Here is an 18896-nt window from a genome sequence, read left to right as displayed (position 1 = left end):
AGATCCAATTACAGACCACTGTTTGATATTTATTGAAGTGTCTCTTTGAGGGTCTTATTTTCCTCATCTTTTATTGTTAGGAAGGTCTGTCTTCCTCCTTTCTTTTCACAAAATTTATTTGTGAAATGTTTTTTTTTTCCTGTTTAGGTTCCCGGTCTGGATGTTACTAATTGTACTCTGATACACCTTTTAGCATGTTGCTCTATCCTTGAATTTTTTCTGAATTGCTATTTAGATCTGATGCTTTGGTAAATCTGAGCATCATTTTTTGGCAAGAGTTCTTAGTAGATGATGTCTTTTTGCTTTAGTTGGTTCATGATGTTAATGACATAAGTTATTTCCTAGGCCTCATTAGAGGGTTAAAAATGGACATGTAAGCTGGGGGCGGTGGTGCATGCCTGTAATCCCAGTGGCTTGGGAGGCTGAGGCAGAAGGATCATGAGTTCAAAGCTAGCCTCAGCAATGGTGAGGCACTAAGCAACTCAGTGAGACCCTATCTCTAAATAAAATACAAAATAGGGCTGGGAACATGGTTCAGTGGTCAAGTGCCCCTGAGTTCAATCCCCAGTAACCCCCAAAAAATGGATGTATGTAATGACTATGAAATTAATATGAAATGTTACTTTATAGGGAACCAGAATCATTATTGATTATACATAGGAAAACTATTTGTATATGTGTATATGTATATATGTGTATATATATGTGTGTGTATATATATATATGCATGTGTGTGTATATATATATGCATGTGTGTGTATATATATGTGTGTGTATATATACATGTATACCTTTAACCAGATAATCTTTTTAAATTTTTTTATGTCCTTGTTTTGTATAAAACTTTCTAGAATTTCCTAATGACCAGTTGCAGTGATTTTCAATTTATTGCCAGTTTTTTATATCCCTTTTATCCATTATTACTTTGTGAACTTTGGCTCAACTTTGATCGCAAACAGTAGAGTGCAGTCATGCCTTTACCTTGAGTTTCATGAAGGGGCTCTGTAGTGTCATTACACTGTAGGTGTAAAAGCTGACCACAGACGCACCCAGTTCATCTTAAATGCCCTGTCTGCCTCCAGACAAAGAACATACGTTGCTCTGTTAAGAGACTTCCTCTGGCCTTTCACCCTACTGCATTCTGAAATGTTTGGTTTTGTCTCCACAGGGCAGGATGTGTCTACACAAAAAATTGAAGGCTTGATGGAAATGGTGAAAAAGCTGCAGAAAGGTCAAGAGTCTCCTCTGTGTACTAGGTTCAGCCTGAGGTTTGAGGTTAGGCAGATGTGGGTTCAATCATAGCCCCACAGTTCACAACCATGGGAAATTATTACATTTGCTTTCACTTTATTTTAAAATTTAATATTGTAAATGATAAAAAGGGCTCTATGATTCAAAATTGCAGAAATATAAGGAGTTAGAAGGCAATTTTTTTTTCCTCAAAATGCTGTCTCAAGCCCCTTGCTGGTCACCCACTTGGCTCCCACAGCACTCCTGTTAGATCCAGAGGTTTTTACCTACACCATACTTCCTTCTCCCTCAGCTCCACTACCCCCTACTTGCTCACTAAGCTTCTCCCTCCCCTCTTTAGGGTAAGCCTTTGCACTGACTACCCACACTCTACTCGAGAGCTTCAAGGCGTGTCCTCTTGTGTGATATGGGGCCCATAAGACATTTTCCCATTCCTACTCCTGCATTCTTTACCCCTTGCCCCACTTCATTTCTCATGACTGCAGTTATCACAACCTGATTCGTAATCTCTATTGGTCTGTACTTTGTCTCCCCGCCCAGAATGTGAGCCCATGATGTAACACCTGTGCACAGGAGATGCACAGGAGATGCTCAGTAGATTTGTGTAGAGTGAGATAGCAGACACAGGCAGGCACCCATCATCTCTGCCTGCTCTGTCATCATCTCAGTCTCCTTTCCTCCCTGCAGCTGGAAGTCTAGAGCCCCAGATTGAGGTCCTGATTAACCGAATTAATGAGGTTCAGCAAGGTGAGCTCAGGGACCTTGCCTGTTTTCCAGAACTAGCTTCATGCTTTGCCAGCCCCCAGTGCAAAGTAAAAATATAGAAGCCTGTGTTTTAAAAAAATATGTATATAGATATTTCATGACATTAACAACAGAGTATTAAGTACAGAACTCTCTGCATGCAGCTACCATAGTCTGCCTGTGAACTTGGTCCTACTGCTATGCAAGCCTGCAAGAAAGGCCTGTACTATGAAAGTTACCTGCTCTGTAAAATCTGGGCCCCTCTAGATTTGCTTGAAGACAAATATTAACTGTCACTGTTTGCGGTGAGAGGTTGTACTCATTCAGTGTCGTGTCCATCTGCTCTCTGATGAAGCAAAAAAGAAAGCGAGTGAGGAGCTGGGAGAGGCCCGGACAGTCTGGGATGCCCTACAGAAGGAACTCGACTCCTGTAAGCAATCTAGAAGTCAACAGCAGTCCCCACCATGTCTCAAGCCTTTCCTAACTTGGTTTTCCAGATACTTGGTATTCTTACCACAGCCAAGTGTCCTGCCCTCTCTGCAGCTTCATATCCTTTATGTCCTTCCAATACCCTGTTCTCATGGTGGAGTGTTCTAGAAATGCCCACCAAGCACACCTTTGCTGAGCCTTTGCCAGGATTCTGTGTTCCCCCAGATGATACAAGTCCCTGTTGCCTCTGTTACCATTCAAGTCCCTGTTGCCTTGTGTTCCCTTCTCAGAGAGTCCTTCCCTAGTCATCCTCCCTAAAGACACCACCCTGCCTCCTTGTGCTCAAATGCCCCTTCCTCCTTGATGTGTTTCTTCCCAGCCCTGGCGGGTGTCACAAAATCCTCACAGACAATCTTTGTGAATCCAAGGGCCCTTGGTGTTTATAGGGAGTGTGGGCACCAAGAAGAGGGTGCTCACCTCAAGAGGCCTTGATTGGGTTGAGGACAGGGCTCTACACAGTTCCCCATGTGACTCTCTGACCATATCATGGGCAGTCCTTGATGCTAAACATTCTCTGCTTTCCAGTGCATGAAGAGAAAGTACACCTGAAGGAGATCTTGAGCAAAAAGCAAGGTATTTCTGGCTTCTGTGTCTCCAGGCTTTTGCCTGTGCTTTTCCACAGAAGCCCACTCTTCCTACAGTACCTGAAGCCTTTAAAAACCCCTGATTTTGTGTTCCTCTTGTGGTTTCCACCAGACTCAGAAAATGTCAAAACCCAATAATGTGCCAACATATCTGTCCTTATTCCCTCTGCCCAAACCTGATGCCTTGATGGACTCTTATAGAGAGGGCCCTGTTATTCTCCCTTGCAGAATCCCTGAGGATCCTTCGTCTACACTGCCAGGAGAAGGAGAGTGAGGCGCAGAGGTGAGAGACCATGCTTTCATTGATCTCCTGAAATCTCACAACGGGGGGAAGTGCTCCTGTCACCCTCTCTCACCCACTACCATGTTACCAGACATGAACCTGAATAAAGGGATAGAACAGAAGCCCCTCAACCCCCTCCCAAGGAGTCTATCAGAGACCGTGGATGAGGGCTGCCTCCCTTTCCAGGAAGCATACCCTGTTGCAAGAGTGCAAGGAGAGAATTTTTGCCCTGAACTCCCAGATTGAGGAAGAGAAAAACAAACAAAGACAGCTAAGGTAAATCCCGTGCATGAGATCTGGGGCCCAGAGAGGCACAGGTAGGGTAATGTTAGGGATGAGTTAGAGAAGCTGGCTGAATTGAGCCTTGGAGGGTCCAAGGGGTGAAATTGCTCCCCATGGAGCACATGGCATATCCCAAGGGCTATGTATGAAGACCTAACTGGGCCAGTAGTCTCAGCCCAGTGTCCTCATGCCTGTGTGGTTGGGCCCCAGGTTGGATTTTGAAGAACAGCTGGAGGCTCTGATGAGCCAGCATAAGGACCTCTGGGAATTTCACGTGAGTCACTTTGACATGCTTTTGACCTTTCACACCTCATCTGCCCCACCTGTTCCTGTGCAAGCCCTGGTGGTCCTGTTGTCACCATTCCCCAAATTCAGCTTCTTGTCACCACCTTCAAGGCACCCTATGTGCTTATTGCTGGTCCTGCCCACCTATCTGTGCTGCTGTCCTGTGTCTGTTCAGTGGTCAGGAGGAGTCCTGATGAAACCAAGGTGGAGTCCTCCATTATTGAGGATGTTCACAGATGGGAAGATGGAACAAGCAGCAGGTGCTTGTCCACAGCGGATCCCAGACACCAAACAAGGAAACATGAATCAGGAGGGAAAGGATCAGTAAGGAGGCCAGAGAGGGCAGGAGAGAAGGGGAGGAGCTTCAGTACTGTGCTGGAGACCATATCTCTAGATAAAGGCCCAGAGTCATAGGTTTTGGGGTTTCTCTTGTGTAAAACTTGCCCAAGGCCTGTTTCTGGGGAATGGGGGGGATGGGGAAGTCAGGAATGACAACTACAAAGGTCCTGAGGCTGGATTGTGGCTCACATACACAGAGGGGCAGGGTACTAGCAAGTGAGTCATGGTGAGGGGGTCAATGGCCATGTCCAGGCAGATTTCTTTGAGGCATGGGAAGCTGGCAAATGTGGACAAATCTTTCTGCCCCCTTCAGAGGCCAGAGCAGCTAGCAAGGGAGATCTGCACCCTGGACAGCAGCAAGGAGCAGCTGCTGAAGGAAGGTGAGGCCAGGGGAGAAGGTTGGCCCTGACCTGGCCTTCCTGCCTATACCTGCTCACAACCTCTTCCCACTGCAGAGAAGTTGGTTGAGGTGAAGCTGGAGGATGTAAAGCATCGGCTGTGTTCTCTATGCATGCCTGAGGGGCCCTCCACCCTCAGTGAGGGGCTCTTCCTCCGCAGCCAGGAGGCAGCTGCAACAGTGTAAGATATGGAAGGTGGGGGTGGATAGAGGGAAGAAGTGACCCATGCTGACTCCCCACCTTGCCCCATAGGCAGCTATTCAAGGAAGAGAACCAGAAGGCTGAGGAGCTCCTGGAGGCTGCAGCCCAGCACCACCAGCAGCTGCAGCAGAGGTGCCAGCAGCTGCAGCAGAAGCGGCAGAGGTAGGCATAGAGCCCCTATGCCCTCACCCTCTTCAGGAAGGTGTATGAAGGGTCTCTCTTCCTTTCTCCACCTTTGTCTTCACATACTCTTGTCTCTCCTGCACCCCTTTACCTCTTCCATTCCTAAATTCATCTTCCTACCTACCCCTTCTGGATCAGGCTGAAGGAAGAGCTGGAAAAGCATGGATTGCAGGTACCTGCTCAAACCCAGAGTTTGCAAGAGGAAGGAGCTGGCCCACAAAAGGTGGTGATTCCTGGAATCTGACGGAAGGAAGCACAGACATATCCTAAAGGGAGGGCAAAGAGGGGCCTAAAATCCTCAGAGGTGGTCTGTGGGCAAAGGGTGTTCCCTTGGGGGCATAGACAAGGCCTGTCAAAGGCATGGAGATATGAGGTGGGAAGGGATGGTGTGGGCTTAGGATTGATGAAGACTGCCACCCTTGACCCTGACCTTCCACAGGCCAGCCCCAAGACTCTAGAAGTCCACGAGGAGAAAGACTCTGACCTGCCTACCAAGCAGGGCCTGATGCCCTTTTAGCCCAGGATATGCCCCACCCTCAACCTTATCCCATGGGGCCACAAGAAATAAAGGTGCTATTTTGGTACAGTCTGCCTCAGCTGAGTCTGTTTGTGTGAGGGAAAGAGGGTTTGGCCAAGACCCTCAGGTCCTTGAGACTGGTGAAGTCTTGTTCCAACTTTGCCTCTTGACCTTTACATCGCAGTCATTCAGTAAATGCTTCCCAACCTCCCGGGCCTGGTCCAGCATGCAGCTTCAGGCTGCCAAACAGTGTGGAGTCAGAGGGGTTGGCTCCAGTTCTCTTCTGCAGGGTTGCGGCAGGATGCATGAACTCCCTTATGCCTAGTAGAAGAGCCCTTCTATGTCCTAGACACTGTGTTCTGGGCAGAGGGATGCAAGTCTGAATGTCTCACAATGGGCCCAGTGAGTCTGAAATCCACTGATGATTTAATTACTTTATGTAGACTCTCAGAAATGAAAATTGGGGTAAGATGAAGTGGGACCCAAAGCCAGTTTCATGCCTTATTAGTTCATGCGTCCTGAATGCAAAGCATCAGCTGTGCTCCCTGCGCAGGCCTAAGGGGCCTAAAATTCCAAAAAACTGAGGGTTTTTTTGCACAAAAAAGGTGTCAAATTTTGTAAAAGGCCTTTTATATGCCGATTAAACTAAATGGCTGATTTATTTTTAAAAACTTTTATTGGTTTGCCACAAAAAAATAATACCAACCATATAGAAAGGCCTTTTATGATAGTGGAATTGAGGGAAATTTTTAATACATAATGATTGCTATTTCACTAATGTATAAGGAGTTTGTGATTCTCTGACCTATTCCCTCAGCAATGTATCAACTTCAGCTAATTTTTTTAAGTTACTAATTATGCAATACCTTCCATAGAACCACCAGTAACCAAAACTGAACATCCTCATAAGGTCATTAGACTACTTCAATAAAAAAAAGCCTTTGGGAGCTGAGGTTGTGGCTCAGTGGCAGAGCGCTTGCCTCACATATGTGAGAGGCATTGGGTTCAACCTTAGCATCACATAAAAATAAATAAAGATATATTTTTTAAAAAGGACTTTTACAAAATTTAACACCTCTTTATGTAAAAACCCCTCAAAATTAGAAATGGAAGATTACTTCCTTTATACTTCTTGCTGAAATGTTTATAAAGTGCTTTGTATTGGGAATAATTCATGGATATTATATTCAGATTCTGTGTATCATATTGGAAGTTCTACACAGTGAGTGGATAAGCATAGAAGTCTAAAGGAGTCTACAGATGAATTGCATAATGGCTACATGAGTATACAAGTTTGCTAAATACAGGTCCATAATCAAGAATCAACTTGTCTATTAAGCACCAATTAAAAAAACAATAAATAAATAGAAGACAGAGTAGAGGAAGGGGAATGGCAGAGGGAGGAGGGGAGGGAAAGAGGAAGTACAAAGGACTGAAATGGAGCAAATTAAATTTCATGCACGTATAATTATGTCAAAATTATAGTTATGTATAAAGACAATACACGGGGCTGGGGATGTGGCTCAAGCGGTAGCGCGCTTGCCTGGCATGCGTGCGGCCCGGGTTCGATCCTCAGCACCACATACAAACAAAGATGTTGTGTCTGCCGAAAACTAAAAAATAAATATTAAAATTCTCTCTCTCTCTCTTTATAAAAAATAAATAAAGATAATACACTAATAAAAATATTTTTGAAAAAAACAACTATGGACACCATGCAGCAGTTACCAAAAAGGATTCCATGGAGAACAACTGCCATAAAATGCTCTGTAGAGAAGAACAGGCTCTCGGGCTGGGGCTGTAGCTTAGTGGCAGAGCTCCCGTCTCGCATGTGTGAGGCACTGGGCTCAATCCTCAGCACCACATAAAAATAAACAAAGATACTGTGTCCAACTAAAACTAAAAAAATATTTAAATAAAGAAGAGGCTCTCTACCATCACTCCTCTTGGAGAAGCACAACATGTATCTCATTTTAAAGCTTAAAGAGATCTATGCTCTGTACATATATGAATATATCAAAGTGAATTTCATTGTTATATAAAAAAAGAATTAACTTGTGTCTGGATACTAGGGCTCAGGACCCCAAATGGCAGTGCTCAGGAGGAATCTACATTTTACTGAAGGAAAAGAAACTGGCATAATATTAGCATATGTATCCAGTGAGGACAAGCATGTAATCCCTCACAGTGTGGAGTCAGAGAAGTTATCTCCAGTTTTCTTCTGTAGGGCTGTCCTGGGATGCATGAACCCCCTGAGATTAGAAACCTGCCACATGTGCAGAGAATATCTCAAATCCAGGAAGCCCCTAAAGGAGAGTAGACTGGGCTGCTTATACCTGATGGCTATGTGGACTAAGCCCTTCTTTATTATCTTATCAAGAACAACTGAGAACCTAGTCAGTCATTAATGTCATGATTATCAGTAAATGATGGTTATAAGCCAGTACAAACCACCAACCCCCAGCTTGGACCCACTATTAACCAGTACTTTTGCACTTCAGACAAGGTCAGTGCCTCAGTGGTTTGTCTTATACCATTGAAAGGGCTCAGTCCATTCCACTCCTGCTGGGATTAACATACCCATTTACAAACAGAGAATTTAAAATCAGATTCTTCCAAAATTATAAAAATATGAAGATAGATATATAATCTTCCCCCCAAAACTATACATAGTTTGGAGAAATGTTAGAAGACCTAAATAAATGGAAAGATGGATCATTGTCACGAATTGGAAAATCATTAATGTAAAGATGTCATTTCTGCCCAATACAATATACAAATTCATTATAATTTCAATAAAAATTTTACATTTTTTGTGTAAATGAAGGAATCCATTATAAAAAATATAGAGAGAGAAATAGAAAAGTCCAAGCATCTCCAGCATAGTGTTGAAAATGAGCAATGTGGAAAGATCTCTACAGGTGTTGAAACGTTGTATGTAGATCCCACTGCAGGAGACATGGTAGTAATGATGGAGAGAGGGGCAGATGCTACACAGGGAGTATGGGAAGAGTCTGGTGCATGTTACATGGCTGAGGAATGACAAATATTGCATTCAGGAAGAGATGACTGGGAAGGTACGAGGACAATGATTTCTAGGGGCCAGTCATATTCTAGATTTTACAGGTCCAATTTAACAAGTACAATAAAATATCACATGATTTTATAGAGAGGTCATATGTGTGACATACATGCGTGTTTTTTAAAAAAATATGTAGAATCTATTAGAAAATAATCATATAGGGACATAATAAAAGACTTAATTATACATTACCATGTTCATGGATAAGAAAACTTACCATTATAAAGACGACACTTTTAATAAAATTAATCTATAAATATATTATCCCACTAAAATTTCAACATGCTTCTTTTTTAAGCAGGAGAAGAGACCTAATATGGCTTGATTGTGTCTACAAAATTATCATGTGTTGGAAGCTTGGTCTTCAGTGTGGTAGTGTTGAGAGGTGGTGGAACTTGTCAAAGATAGGGCATGGAAGGAAGTCATTGGGTCACTGGGGGTACTGCCCTCAGAATTACTGTTGCTGTCAGATACTGGTTAGTTCTTGTGAGAAGGGTGTTACAGAAAAGAGCAAGACTGACCCCTCTCCACCCTAGCTTCCCATCTTGCCGTGTGATCTCTCCTTCTGACATGGGTTCTCTTCATGATGCCATCTGCCATGAGATATAGCCAGTGGGACCTTCTCCAGAGCTGGCACCATGTTTCACCTTCCAAAACTGTGAGCTAAATAAACATATTTTCTTTATAAAGTACACAGCCTAAGGTTTTCTTTTATAGGAATGGAAAACAGATTAACACAGTACCAAAGCAAAAAAAAATTTCAAATTCATCTGGAAGGTTAAATGTGTGTGTGTGTGTGTGTGTGTGTAATTGAACAAGCAATTTCTGAATTATTGGAGCAATGAGAATAAATAGGATTACCTGAAACTAACAGATATTATAAACCTATAGTATTGCAATAATATCAATGACCAATGGACCAGAATTACAAGATATCTGTGATTGACCCATAAGGAATTAGTAATTGTGTATTATAAGTGATATTTAAAAGCAATAGAGATGATGCTAATCCATCCACATCAAGAGAAGTAGTAGTAAATGTCACTGGATTATAAAATCCAACCAAAAGGCATAAATTGTCGGGTTGGATTAAAAAAATCAAACTATATTCTGTGTACAGTGGAGAGTCTATTGCAAAGATACAAATTGACAAAGGATGAACAATGATATCCCATGTAAACCCAAGCATAAGCGAGCCCTACTGATGGACTTAGTAATATCAGACAAACTTTAAAGCAAAATTTCTGATAGAGACAAAAGGGATATTTTATAATAAAAGGGTCAATCAATTAGGATATAACAATTATATATACACATATCTAACAAAAACTCCATATGAAGTGAAAAAATTAAGGGAGAAGTAGACTGCTCTACATAAGCATTTGGAGACATTAATATACACTTTCCAATAATGAATGGAACAATTAGATAACAAACTGACATGGATGAAGAGGCTTTGAACAACACTATGAATAACAAAGATTTATATTACACCAGTCAACAAATACACATTCTTTATAAGTGCACATGGAATTTCTCCAGATAAGATATGAAAAATTATGGAATAGTGTGTAATAAGAATTGTAATGCAGGGGATGTGGCTCAAGCGGTAGCACGCTCGCCTGGCATGCGTGCGGCCCGGGTTCGATCCTCAGCACCACATACCAACAAAGATGTTGTGTCCACCAAGAACTAAAAAAAAATAATAAATATTAAAAAATTCTCTCTCTCTGTCTTTCTCTCTCTCTCTCTCTCTCTCTCTCTCTCTCTCTCTCTCTCCCCCCTCTCTCACTCTCTCTTTAAAAAAAAAGAATTGTAATGCAAAAATGTACATGTATAAAGACATGAATTGGCATGAACATACTTTATATACAAAGATGAAAAATTGTGCTGTATATGTGTAATAAGAATTGTAATGCATTCCACTGTTGTGTATTTAAAAAAATAAAATCAATTAAAAAAATAAGGGGAAAAATGTTTGCTAATTCATAAGGGAGCCTCAATAAATATAAAATGATTGAAATCATACAGAGTATTTCCTCTACCACAAAAACTGAGAAATCAATAACAAATACATTTGAGAAGTTCACAAATAAGGGGAAAGTAACCAAAACGAAACCAAATATACCTGTGAATTTCCCAAGCCTTGTTTCACATAGTTTTGGTATGCTGTGTTTTAATTTCAGTCATCTCACAATAATTCCTAATTTCCATTATGATATCTTCTATGGCTCAATGATTATTTGGAAGTGCATTAACTTCCTATTGTAGGTCTGGAAATGTCTCTTTCATAGCAAGAACAGGATGAATAAAATTCTGGTCAATACCTAGCATGAAAGGATCTGAAAGGAGCTCATATCTAGCACAAGGACCTAACTATAAGCACAGACCTGAAATGCTGTGTCAGATGAAGAAGGACACATGTTCAATGTAGATCAGGGTAATAGCAGGAGAAAAAATAGAGACAGTGATGTGTTACCAGGTTTGCCGCAGTCTTGGCTGGGCACAAGATCATGAGCCACCACACACCTTGTAGATTCAAACAGCAATTCTTTATTCCCAAACTGACACCGGCCTCTACACACCCGTTCTGGGGAAATCCAAGTTCTGCCGCACAATTCACGTCCCAAATACTTTTTCAATTCCACGAGAACTCAACGGGAACTCAGGCAGCAGGATATTCCCAGCAGCAATAACTTTAAACCTGGAACTTCCCTAAACCCAGATTGTCTTAAACCGGGAACGCCTTAAACCCAAATTATCCTAAACCGGGATACTTCCTAAAACCTGCAGGATACACCCTAAACCTGGATCCACCCTCATCCTTGAGCAGGGTCACCTTTCTCAAACACACATGCAATGTCACAGCGAATTTCCAAGGCAAGTCCATTTAACATGGGGTATGCTGGCAAGGAAATTTCGATGCGTCATTCCTACTTGGCAATGGCCCTCAGCATCTCCCCCCTTCTGATTAATTAAACAACAAGCAATGTGGTTTAAGGACCGTGCCTGGTAGGTTGTCCAATTCAACATATGGTTCTTACCCGTCATGGGAAAACTGACCTCTAGGCGTCAGCCTCCTGTCTTAGGTTGATACCACTGCAATCGCATCAACCATCACTGACTACCGGTCCAGCATTCAGCCATACTTGTGAATAGGCCTATGCACCAGTGGGGGGGGGTGAGGTTCTTGCCTCACCTCTGTTGGCCCCCAAATTTAGCCTTGGTGCCAGTGTGGGGGGGTGAGGTTCTTTGCCTCACCTCTATTGGCCCCCAAATTTTAGACCATCACTAGTAGAAAGGAGGAGTTTACAGAAATGCCACGACACCAAGCCATTGACGGCTCCTTTGGAAAAATTGCATCACTGGTGACACCATCAGCAAAGATACGCCAGCATTACCACAATTAACATGGGGTGCGCTGGCAAGGAAATTGCATCACTGGTGACACCATCAGCAAAGGTATGCCAGCAGTACCACAATTCGCTGCACCAGACGATATTTCACAATGCATACAACTGATGTATAGTCCAGGCAAGTTCTGCAAGCAGTTCAAAGCGGAGGAGTCTATCAATATGTCCATTTCCTCCCAAAGTAAATGGAGCCCTTGATTGAGCATTACTTGTTGAGTTATATTCATTGATGCATCAGTTTATACAGTTTACTGTGATAGCTATCATAGAAGCTGTAGTTTGGTTTTATCTTAGTCTTCACCGGCACTGGGATGGAGATGGGAATTCTGGCAAAGATGCTAAAGAGACATTATCCTGAACAGAATTATTAAATATAATGAAAAGGAAAGGTAAAAGTAAACAAACAGATCTGTTAACCACCTTTAAAAACAATCCTTAACAGCTGTTTACCTAATTTAAATTAGTAAACAAACAGATCTGTTAACCACCTTTAAAAACAATCCTGTCAATGGCCCTCAGCACAGGTTGAACTTCACTGAAAACCCAAAGATACATGAATGTGCTCTCCTGGATATGAATCATAGAAGTCAAGTCACAAGAGCACAAAGAATACACACAGAGGGTTGGTAACTATGACAGCATCCTGACTAGGTGGGTGATCCCATGCTATGGCCAGAGACAAGGATGGTAAAGTTGTTCAAGTATATGCCAGGGACAGGAACTTGTCTAGGTGGGTGTTACCATGGTATGATGAGAAAGCACAGTAAATGGTGTTCAAGTATTCTGGTGAGGGTAACCATGACAAAAAAATTGCTAGGTACATGTTCACATGCTATGATGAGAGAGAATCACAGTGGAGATGTTTGACTACATGCCAGGTGAGGGTAATATGACAGAATCTTGTCTAGGCAGGTGTTCTTAAGCTATAACTGGAGACAGGGACAGTAAAGATATTCAGGTACTCACCAGGTGAGAGTACCTATGACAGTACATCATTTAGGTTAGTATTCCCATGCTATGATGGGGAAAAGGCACAGTAAAGATGTTCAAGTACACACCAGGTGAGGGTACCTAGAACTGTGCCTTGTCTAGTTGGGTATTCCTATGCTATGATGGGAGAAAGAGAGAGTAAAGTCGTTCAAGTACACACCAGGTGAGGGTATACTAATTCCAGTACATTGTCTAGGTGAGTGCTCCCATGCTATGACTAGAAAGAAGGACATAAAAATGTTCAAGTACCTGCCAGGTGAGAGTAACTTCAAGACTTTATCTAGGTAGGTGTTCCCATGGTATGATAAGAGGACAGTAAATACATTCATGTATATGAGAGTAACTGTGGCAGCAGCTTTCTAAGTATGTTCCCATGCTGTGATGAGAGAGATGGACTGTAAATATATTCATGTGCACACTATGTGAGGATAACCACAGCAGAACCTTGTCTGCATGGGTGTTCCAATGCTATGATGGGAAAAAGATACAGTAAATATGTTCAAGTATATGCCAGCTGAGTATACCCATGATAGCACCTTTTCTAGGTGGGTATTTCCATGGTATAATGGAAGAAATGGAAAATAAAGATGTTCAAGTACATATCCAGTGAGGGTACCTGCAACACATCTTGTTTACAGGGGTGTTCCCATGCTTTGATGAGAGAAGGATATTCAGGACGTCCAAGTACACTCCGGGTCAGAGTACCTATGACAGCACCCTGATTAGGTGGGTGTTCCTGGAGAGAAGGACAATAAAGATGTTCAAGTACATGCCAGCTGAGGATACCTATGACAGTATTTTGTTTGGGTGGATGTTCCCCTACTTTAACAGGAACAAAGAGCAAAGCAGGTGCTGATTTTGAGTGATTATATTTAGAACTGGCCCAAATTTGAATAATAGGTTTCCTTATTTTTCATAATAAGTTTCTGTGCTTGCTGTTTTTAATTACTTATAAATTAGGTGTCCTTACTGGTGTACTCATATTCCTCCTCATCCTCAGGAGTTGCTAGCATCCATGTAAAAGTGAACATCAAATATTTTTTAAAATACAAAGTATAAATAATGGAATCAATAAAATGGTAAGCTACTTACCAGATATGCATTTTAATAGTCACCCCCTTAAAAGAGAACAAGGAAGGGGTTAAAGGAGTCAAAGAGAAAGAAACTGAGTAAGACATGATGATCTATATCAGGACACAGAACAATAAGAATAAAAAAGAGGGAACTTCTCTGGAAAACAAAGAAGAAAATAAAGGTCAGGAACAGAGTTCATTGCTTATTTTTCGTGCAGAGGGTTAAAAGTGGAGTTTAATTCCTTGCTGTCTCCATGACCAGATCTTGGATCAGCAAACTGCAGTTGGGGAAATGATAAAAGCTCAGCATGGTGGCACATATCTGTAATCCCAGTGGTTTGGTGGATGAGGAAGGAAGATTGCAAGCTTGAGACCAGCCTGGGCAACCTAGCAAGGCCCTAAAAAATTTAGATAGACCTGTCAAAATAAAAATAAAAAATAAATGGCTGGGTAGCTCAGTGGTTTAGTGTCCATGGTTAAATTCCCAATAACCAAGAAAAAAATGAACATGATGGGCAGAAGTGAGACAGATCTGGAACACTGTGTTTGGTGTCTCTGTGGAGACATCTCTGTGGAGATGCCCCTCTGGCAACTGGATCTATGATGTTTTAGTCAGCCTTTTCACTGCTGTGACTAAAGGAGCCATCCAGAACAACTGTTGAGGAGGAAAAGTTTACTTGGGGCTCACATTTCATAGGTCTCAATCCATAGACAGTCCTCTCCATTCCTCAGGGTTCCAGATGAGGCTAAACATCATGGCGGAAGAGTGTGGTGGAGGGAAGCAGCTCCCGCAAGGATCAGAAAGCAGAGAGAGAGACTCCACTTGCCAGATGCAAAATATATACCCCCAACCACTCCTCAATTCCCCACCTCCTCCAGCCACAGCCCACCTGCCTTCAGTTTCCACTCAATTAATCCTATCAGGGGATTGATTCACTGATTGGGCTAAGGCTCTTGTAAAACCCAATCATTTCTTCTCTGAACCTTCTTGCATTGTCTCACATATGAGCTTTTGGGGAACACCTCACATCCAAATCATAACATTCAATATACAGCGCAGGAGAGAGACCTAATCTGAAAATAAAGATTTGGGAAGTAGCAAAATTTCAGTGGTAGTTGAAGCCATCAGAATGATTGAAATAGCTTAAAGAGAACATAAGAGAGAGAGAACCTATGCAGATACGTATTGCTAGAGGAAGAGAAACAGATAATGAAAACTGAGAAGATGTTTTTGAAGTTTATTCTAGGAATAAAGCTCAATATTAAGAAATCTATTAATACATTTCCTCATATTTGTGTCCCATTTTTAATATGGATACTGCATAGAAAAGGACTCAGGGAATCCTTCTTTAACCTGATAAAATGTATATATTTTAGTTCATATTTTATCATCAGAGTTAAAGGGGAAACACTGGAGGACAAGAACGTTCCATCACCAGGATTCTTTTAGCACTGTACATGACGAATGTGTTCATCAAATGAAACAAGAAAAGCAGAAGGGAAAATGTGTTATCTAGGGAACACAAGAGATTCTTCAAAAACTATTACAAACATGGGCAGGGATTGTGGCTCAGTGGTAGATTGCCCGTCTAACACATGCAAGGCCCTGGGTTTGATCCTCAGCACCACATAAAAATAAATAAACAAAATAAGAGTATTGTTTCCAATTCTAAAAAATAAACATTAAAAACTATTACAAACAGGAAGACTCAATAAATAAAGAGACTATGCAGGGGCTGGGATTGTGGCTCAGTAGTAGAGTCCTTGCCTAGCATGTGCAAGGCCCTGGGTTTGATCCTCAGCGAAAGAAAGAAAGGAAGGAAGGAAGGAAGGAAGGAAGGAAGGAAGGAAGGAAGGAAGGTAGGTTAAAAGAGAGACTATGGAAATAACACACATATGAAAATCTTCATGTAATTAAAAGACAATAAAAAGACAAAATACTTAGCCATATAGTTAACAAAAAAAAATTACATACAACTCTATGAGGGAAGAAAAAAGTGAAGGATACTAAAAAGAAAGGATTGAAAGACACATGTTCACGGATAGGAAGATTCTACCTTGTTATGGTTTAGATGTGAGGTATCCCCACAAGCTCATGTATGCGGCGGTGCAAGAACATTCATGGATAAAATGATTTGCTTATGAGAGTTGAAGCCTAATTAGTGGGTTTTCCCACTGATGGATTAGTTGGGTGGTGATTGGAGGAGGTGGGTCTCTGGGCATTCTTTTTGAGTTTGTATTTTGTCTCTGGTGAGTGGAGCTCTCTCTGCTTTTTTTGCCATGTCCTGAGCTGCTTTCCTCCTTCACACCCTTCTGCCATGATGTTCTCCCTCACATTGGGCCCAGAGCTATGGAGTTAGTCAACCATGGACCAAACCTCTGAAACCATAACATGAATAAACTTTTTCTCCTCTACCTTGTTCTTGCCAGGTTGTTTGGTCATAGTAATTCAAAGTTGACTAAAACATGCATCATACATATGTCAATGCTCCCTAAGGCACTAAACTAATTCAACATTATTCTGACAGAAAAAAATTCTTATTTATAGATAAAGTGATTCATAAGATCATATGAGAAAGTAAAGAAGCAGGAATAGACATGTGTGGTAAGTTATATTTCTGTCCACCCATATGAGTCATCTCTGACTGCCATAAAAATACCATAAACTGAGTGCCTTAGACAACAGAAATCCTCTTTCTCACTGCTCTGCATGTTGGTAAGTCCAAGATCAAGGTGCCAGCCAGTGCCTCTCCTGCTGACTTGGAGACAGCAGCTTCTTGATGTGCCCTTGCATAGTGAGGAGAGGTCACTTTTCCTCTTCTAAGAAGGTCATTGGTCCTACCGGACAGGGTTCCACTATCATGATTTCATTTAACAACCATTACTTCCTAAACCTCCTTTTCCAAGTGCAGTCATATTTGGGCTTGGGACTAAGCTTCAAAATACACAATTTTGGGAAATGATAAATTTATAGCAGTGTCTGGGGTGCTTTTCACTGCAGGAGGGTTAAATATCCCCCTGCAGTAGAACACATAGCATATTTTTAATCCAACATTTGTCTTGTTTTAAATAAAAATTAATGGGGCTGGGGATGTGGCTCAAGCGGTAGCGCGCTCCCCTGGCATGCGTGCGGCCCGGGTTCGATCCTCAGTACCACATACAAAGATGTTGTGTCCGCCAAAAACTAAACAATAAATATTAAAATTCTCTCTCTCTCTCTCTCTCTCTCTCTCTCTCTCTCTCTCTCTCTCTCTCTCTCTCTCTCTCCACCTCTCACTCTGTCTTTGAAAAAATAAATAAATAAATAAATAAAAATTAATGGAAGTGGCATGTGTGACTACCAAATAGTGACTGTAAAAGTCATACATAAGCCACCATGATCTCCCTCTGTCACAGGAGCCAGTGCCATTAAAGAGATGACCCTGGGGCTGTAATTATGGCTCAGTGGTAGAGTACTTGCCTAGCATGTGTGAGGCACTGGGTTCAATTCTCAGCAGCACATAAAAATAAATAAATAAAAATAAAGTTTCATCCACAACTAAAATTTATATATATATATATATATATATATAAAGAAATGATCCTCTGGGATTCTGAGTGAAGCAGAAAGGAGAAAAAATAAAGCTTAGGCTTGATGGACAGGCAGTATGAGTCAGAAGAAGACACTGACTGCTGACCTGCCTGTCAATTGGGTCAGAACAAAGCACACCAGCACCAAGGACGGAGCCCCCAAGGATAGCGTCTGCACTGTCCCACATCAGCACCCTCCCAGAGGAACACACCAGCACCAAGGACGGGGCCCCCAAGGATGGCGTCTGCACTGTCCCACATCAGCACCCTCCCAGAGGAACACACCAGCACCAAGGACAGGGCCCCCAAGGATGGCGTCTGCACTGTCCCACATCAGCACCCTCCCAGAGGAACACACCAGCACCAAGTTCGGGGCCCCCAAGGATGGCGTCTGCACTGTCCCACATCAGCACCCTCCCAGAGGAACACACCAGCACCAAGGACGGGGCCCCCAAGGATGGCGTCTGCACTGTCCCACATCAGCACGCCCACAGAGAAACACACCAGCACCAAGGACAGGGCCCCCAAGGATGGCGTCTGCACTGTCCCACATCAGCACCCTCCCAGAGGAACACACCAGCACCAAGGATGGGCCCCCAAGGATGGCGTCTGCACTGTCCCACATCAGCACCCTCCCAGAGGAACACACCAGCACCAAGGACGGGGCCACCAAGGATGGCATCTGCACTGTCCCACATCAGTATCCTCCCAGAGGAACACACCAGCACCAAGGACAGGGCCTCCAAGGATGGCGTCTGCACTGTCCTACATCAGTATCCTCCCAGAGGAACACACCAGCACCAAGGACAGGGCCTCCAAGGATGGTGTCTGCACTGTCCCACATCAGCACCCTCCCAGAGGAACACACCAGCACCAAGGACAGGGCCTCCCAAGGATGGCACCTGCACTGTCTCACATCAGCACCCTCCCAGAGGAACACACCAGCACCAAGGACTTTGGGCTTTTCAGAAAACCTTGAGCTCATGGGAAACTAAAGTGATTTGCAGAAGTGAAAGTTAATAGGAAGATACTGGAGATCTGGGGACACACAGGTCTGGAAAACTGACATTTCACTATTTATCTTTTGCTCTTTCTGGTTGAAATATTGCCTCTGGTTACTTTTTAATTTTAAAAATTTATTCTAATTTTCTATATATCACAGAAGGATGCATTTCAATTCATATTACACATATATAGTGCAATTTTTTATAT

At 42.5% G+C, this 18896-nt stretch overlaps 1 protein-coding gene across 1 annotated transcript; it reads left to right on the top strand.

Annotated features, from left to right (window-relative positions):
* Positions 1-1176: 1176 nt before the first annotated feature.
* On the top strand, positions 1177-5556 carry SYCE1 (synaptonemal complex central element protein 1; the record flags this gene model as incomplete). Its single annotated transcript, XM_081268267.1, has 12 exons — positions 1177-1231; positions 1939-1998; positions 2351-2425; positions 3010-3057; positions 3297-3351; positions 3538-3627; positions 3844-3907; positions 4571-4637; positions 4713-4836; positions 4908-5018; positions 5178-5262; positions 5479-5556. Exons 1-12 carry the CDS (start codon positions 1204-1206, stop codon positions 5554-5556), a joined length of 885 nt encoding a protein of 294 aa, XP_081124393.1. The 5' UTR covers positions 1177-1203.
* Positions 5557-18896: the final 13340 nt, after the last annotated feature.

This window comes from Spermophilus citellus, assembly GCF_964194105.1.
Source record: "Spermophilus citellus genome assembly, chromosome: 15".
NCBI lineage: Eukaryota > Metazoa > Chordata > Mammalia > Rodentia > Sciuridae > Spermophilus > Spermophilus citellus.
This window is presented reverse-complemented; position numbering and strand designations above follow the sequence as displayed.